This window comes from Sipha flava, unplaced genomic scaffold (genome assembly GCF_003268045.1).
Source record: "Sipha flava isolate LNK unplaced genomic scaffold, YSA_version1 176_pilon_pilon, whole genome shotgun sequence".
Lineage (NCBI taxonomy): Eukaryota > Metazoa > Arthropoda > Insecta > Hemiptera > Aphididae > Sipha > Sipha flava.
In genome coordinates this window covers 226,583-232,444 of record NW_020272062.1, presented here as the reverse complement: position 1 = coordinate 232,444, position 5,862 = coordinate 226,583, and the positions used below count along the sequence as shown (strand labels likewise).

The window sequence follows — 5,862 nt, the reverse complement described above, 5'->3', positions numbered from 1 at the left end:
AAATAAAATATATTAACTTTTATTTTTAGAACACTACCTTAATACTTAGGGTGAAATAAGGAGTAAATTTAAATTATTAAGAAATTGCTGTTTATACAAATTTAATTCCATATAATTTAAGATAAATTAAAACTCAAAATAATACAGAGAAATTTTTATCAATTTATCTTGATAAATAGCATAACACTGAATTATTAATAAAGATTTTTACTATTTAAAATAATATGAATACAAAAAATTATATTTAAGTCTTAGAAAAAAATTAGTATATTAACTAAAAAACATCACATATTTTTGGACTTGTTACTAAAAATAGTCATATCAGTCTGATATTAAAAGTATTATTTATATAAAACAGTCAGTACAAAATATGTTTTATGTTTGTGTTCTTCATCTTAGTAATCAGCAGCACTAGTAGCCAAGTAATCTCTACGGCCGATATTCGATGCTTGTTTGGTTTGTATTGCTTCTAATTTTGGACAATCTGTGATTCTGTGACCCAAACCACCACAATAACTGCAACCTCTTTCATCTAAAATATACAATATCTTTAATAAATAAAAAAAGGAAGAGAGGATGAAATAATAATTTTGAACCTCCAAGCTGCAAATATTTTTCATTTTCTGATTCCAGTTCAGCCAAAAATAATGGAACTTTTTGTCGTGCTTCTATTAACAAATGTTTCAAATCTAATAGTACTGATTCGTCATTGGCTTTATTGATGAAAGTTGTAGCTATACCAGTTTTACCTGAACGACCAGTTCTACCAATTCTGTGCACTATATTAAGCATTTTTGAGTGTTATTTATGAACATATTACAAAATTGTGATATTTCTAGTCACTAACCATAGTTTTCTACATCATCAGGCATATCATAGTTGATTACATGTTGTATTTCTTCAAAATCTAAACCTTTAGATGCTACATCAGTTGCTACAAGTACATCTTTTTGACCTTTTCTGAAAGCGTCAACAGATTTTGAACGTTCCTCTTGATCTAAACACATACATTTTATAAGATGTATAATAAAATAATATTTAAAATAAGTCAAACCTTTTCCTCCATGTATAGCAACAGCTTCAACTCCTTTAAGCAGTAAATATTCGTGTATGGCATCAACATCTTGTTTCTTTTCGGCAAAAATCAAAACTGGCGGAGTAGTTTTTTTTAAACATTCCAGCAAATAAACAACTTTTGCCTCTTGTTTAACATACTCTACTTCCTATAATATTATTTTTATATAATATGTAAATTAATTGGAAAGTCAATAGTTATTACTCCTAATATGAAGTAGATATTGAAGTTCCGTTTTTTTTTAACATAATATGTGACTTATAGCCTATCTTTTACCACAGTTATAAAAAATCCAAAATTCAAAACCGCTAAAATTTTTTTTTTAAAAATTTCGAAAATACCCTCTTTGTAGAATTACTTAAAAGTTACTCAGGCAAAAAAAAATTTTAAATCGGTTGAATTTTGAATGAATGAGAGAATTTTATATTTTCAAAAAACACAGCAAATTGTAAAATTGAATGATTTTTAAACTATTAAATAGATAACTAATAATATGATATTAGATAATGAAGTACTCACAACTCATTAATATTTTTTGTAATATTTTTGTTTTTTTGAGTTCTCATTCATTCAAATTCAACCAATTTCAACTTTTTTTTTCTCTGAGTAACTTATAAGTAATTCTACAAAGTGGCTATTTTCGAAATTTTTGGCTGTTTTGAATTTTTTTTTTAACCATGGTGGGCTATAAGTTACATATTATGTAAAAAAAAAAACGAATCTTCAATATCTGCATTATATTAGGAGTAATAACTACTAACTTTCCAATTCATTTACATATTGTATAATATATATCAGTGGTGGCCTAACTTTTTTTACGTAAATGTAAAATATTATAGTTACGCAAATAAATGTTGTAATGTAGAATACTTTCACGGGCCAGATATTCAATGATAGCGGACTAGAGTTGGCCCACGGGCCGTAGTTTTGCCACCACTGATATATATATATATATATTATGATATAAATATTGAAAAAAATTATGAAATTATTTACTTGAATAACATTCATAGATGCAGCACCTGCTCTACCAACATTAATGGTAATTGGTTTAACTAAAGCTGATCGAGCGAAGTTTTGAATTTTTTTTGGCATAGTGGCTGAAAACAATAAAGTTTGTCTTTGACCCTAAAATAAATTTCACAATTAAAATAAATATTGAAATTGAAATTATATAAAAATATTATATTATAATTACTTGAAAAAATGAAAATATAGTTCTTACATCTTCTTCAAAACCCATGTCAATCATTCTATCAGCCTCATCCATACATAGGTACCTAATAACAAAATTAATATAGACTAAACCAAATACTATGTAGTATTTAACAGTGTTAACAAACCGACAAGTGTCTAAATTTATCATTTTCTTGTCCAACATATCCATTAATCGGCCAGGGGTTGCTACCATTATGTGAACACCCCTAAATAGTGCATGTGGATATATAATTACAATATATTTTTTTAATCACTTCAAAGATACATTATTTATTTTAATTTACCTTTTAATAACATCAAGTGATTCAAAAACAGGTATACCTCCTATAGCTAAACATGACCTAAGTCTTGGATAATTAGCTCGCTCTAAATATGTAATATAATGATTAATAATATCAAATGTTTGTTTAGCCAATTCTCTAGATGGACAAATTATCAATCCTATATAATATAAAACAATTTTAAATTTAGAAAAAACTATTTTATTAAATTACTTATTTAATATAATACCATAAGGTCCTTCATTAGGTTTAAATGGTAATTTTACTTCTTGTTCAAGACAAAACATTAAAAGTGGTAGAACAAAAACTAATGTCTTTCCACTACCAGTAAATGCTATACCAATCATATCTCTTCCAGATAATCTGAAATATATCATTTTCATTAATTAGTAATTTACTAAACAGTATTATATCTTGCATTGGTCAAAATTTTTAAAAATATTAGCTTAAGGATTTTTCGGATTTATAATTATAAATATTTTTTTGAAAATACAGTTGTTTGTGTATTATGATACCTACTTATAATAATAAAATAATATTTTATCAACATTATTTAAACATAACTATTAATGGAACATCAGTTATATTAAATTGATTATAAATTGTTTTATTAATTTTAAGTATTCAACAAATTATTAGATAACTGATCACAAATTATTATAATTATGTAGTAAATTAGTAATAAATTATAAATACATATAAATAATTATCAAAAAATCTATTGTGGAGTTATTTTGAGAAAATAGATAAAATAATTGTTACCAATAATGAAGTAATACATTACATACACAGTAGGAATCCCTTGGATTTGTATTGGTGTTGGTTTTTTTATACCTTTTTGAGCAAGGCCAGCCATAATACCTTTGTTTAATTTCATTTCTCTAAAATGTCTAAGAGGTGGAGGGATTTCATCTCCTTCAACTAATATACGTAATTTATGGCGTAGATTTTCATGACGAGCATCTGGCATGGATAAAATATATCGAGGTGGAGTCCAACTAGAATTATGAATATAATTTAATTTAAGTTTTAGAATAAAATTAATTTTATAATTACCTTGTTTTAATTGGATCGTCATATTGGATGCCTTTAGCTAATTCTGCAACACCCATCAAAGCTTTTTTTTCTGCTACGCTTTCTAAAATTTTTTCTTCTTCTTTTAACTGTTTTTCCATTTCACTCTCTTTTTTAGCTGTAATTAAACTTATTTTATGTAATATTTATATATTATAAGCTATATTTTTCCAAACAATTTCACATGAAAAACTTAATTGTACCTTCGGCAAGTTTTTTAAGTTCCGTATGTTGATCCAAAAGACTTATATTTGATTTTCTACCCCATACTTGTCCTTCAATTTCTTCTTCGTCAAACTCATCACTAGATGATTTTACTTTTTTTCCTGACTCTTCTTTAAGCTAAAAACAATATGATTAAAATATCAAGTAAATTTTTTTTTTATATATGTCTAAAATAAAAATAAATACTTTTGCAAGTCTACCCAGTTTGTAAAGCTCTTGTTTCTTCCGTTCCCTGACTGGCACATATGGTACATAATCATCATCAGAATTAGATTCGTCTTCATCTCTTCTATATCGCTGAAATAAAATATTTATATAAAAAGATTAGTATAAAAAATGTTAATTTCTTTAAATCAAAAAAGCTAAGGAAATAACGTAAAGTACCTTGAGAGGAGGTTTGAACTCAGACATTATAATAATAAAATTGAAGCATTTATTTCCTAAAAAACAATATTGGTTTGTGTTTGCATTTTACGATTTCAAAAGATTAACAATTCTTATTATTCTTACCATATTTTGATGCAAATATGATATTAACGAAATTGATAACGTTTAAAAGTGATAAGAACTATCATTGTATAATTTTGCATTTATAACTGTATCATTATCCACGTTTGTATCACAGAATAATTGTAACCAAGATAAAAAGCGATTTGTTTGCATTTTTGGGTGCAATTATAAATTTTATAGTATTCCGCGTGTAGAACTACAAATTAAAATATATATTTTACCTATTTATATTCGTTTAATTAACTATTGTAAGAGATATTTTTGAGTAAAATGAGACCGACCGATTGGAGGGAAGTGCTTATGCAATGCTGTCTCTATCCTACCATCGTTTATTGTGGTAATACATAATAATTGTTTATTTAAAAAAAAAACCTTTTTGCCCCTACCATGTCGAGTTTAGGGGGGTCTCCACTAAATGTGGTTTTTTGCATCCAAGTATAAAACACAATGCTATATTTGTAAAATAGATTTAGGCCTTGTGCTGTTAAATTGACTTATTACGATCATTGAATTTTTCTCAAGTGTTGAAAAATTTGCAGTGACGAAATCTCGCAAAGTTATCATATTAAAATACGCTAAAATCACTCTACTGTTCCTTCGTTAGATCATTACTCGATTATGGATCTATAATATGGTCCCTACAACAATCGGTGCTACAAAAAGCATGGAATCAATTCAGAACCGTTTCTTACGTATCATTCAATTCAGATATTGTATTGAACGTCATCATCAACCTCACTCATCGTATCAACCATTATTATCGAATTTAAAGCTAGAAACCCTTGTCAATAGAAGGAAAAGACTCGATCTATGTTTTATTTTCAAATTAATTAACGGGTATATCAACTATCTGGAAGTACTTTCTTTATTGAATTTTAATATCCCAAATCGTAGAACTAGGCAATTGAATACCTACTTTTTATGTGCAACTCCAACGTTCAAACTATGGTAAAAATGCTATAAATCCTATAAATAGATTTATGCAACTAGTTAATTATTTAAATATTGATCTATTTTCCAGCGTCCCCTTAAATCATTTTAATTTTTACCTAAATAATATTTTTGCCGTATAAATGTTACAATCTATGTCAATATCTCATTAAGTTCCAATTTTATACAACTTTATTTTGTATTCTTAACCATTTTGTCTTCAGTGATTTATTTTTAATTATAAGAGTTTCATCACATACATTACTCAAACCTGTCTATTTACCAATTGCATACTATCTGTATTGTCATATTATAGTTTTTAAGATTAATGTTCATGTGATAACAAATATTATTATTACTACCTATAGTATATAATCCTAGACTTATGTCTATAATAATTATAACTGGGTTCGCCCATTTAAAATATACAAATAAGTAAATAAATATGACAATTATTATTTAAGTTCTGTGTTTATATTATGACAATTGACAATACATACCTATTATCATCTAATAAATATAATTTACTACCTTTATTGTTTCATCACA

The 5,862-nt window shown here is 26.2% G+C and overlaps 1 protein-coding gene across 1 annotated transcript; it reads right to left on the bottom strand.

The window, feature by feature from the left end:
- Window positions 1-243: 243 nt before the first annotated feature.
- Window positions 244-4,409, bottom strand: LOC112680448 (ATP-dependent RNA helicase abstrakt). Its single transcript, XM_025550548.1, has 14 exons — window positions 4,258-4,409; window positions 4,060-4,170; window positions 3,852-3,990; window positions 3,631-3,766; window positions 3,363-3,572; window positions 2,804-2,937; window positions 2,578-2,734; window positions 2,419-2,499; window positions 2,274-2,355; window positions 2,072-2,203; window positions 1,055-1,223; window positions 848-997; window positions 597-779; window positions 244-532 (listed from the first exon to the last, which is right to left on the bottom strand). Exons 1-14 carry the CDS (start codon window positions 4,282-4,284, stop codon window positions 396-398), a joined length of 1,848 nt encoding a protein of 615 aa, XP_025406333.1. The 5' UTR covers window positions 4,285-4,409; the 3' UTR covers window positions 244-395.
- Between the last annotated feature and the right edge of the window lie 1,453 nt (window positions 4,410-5,862).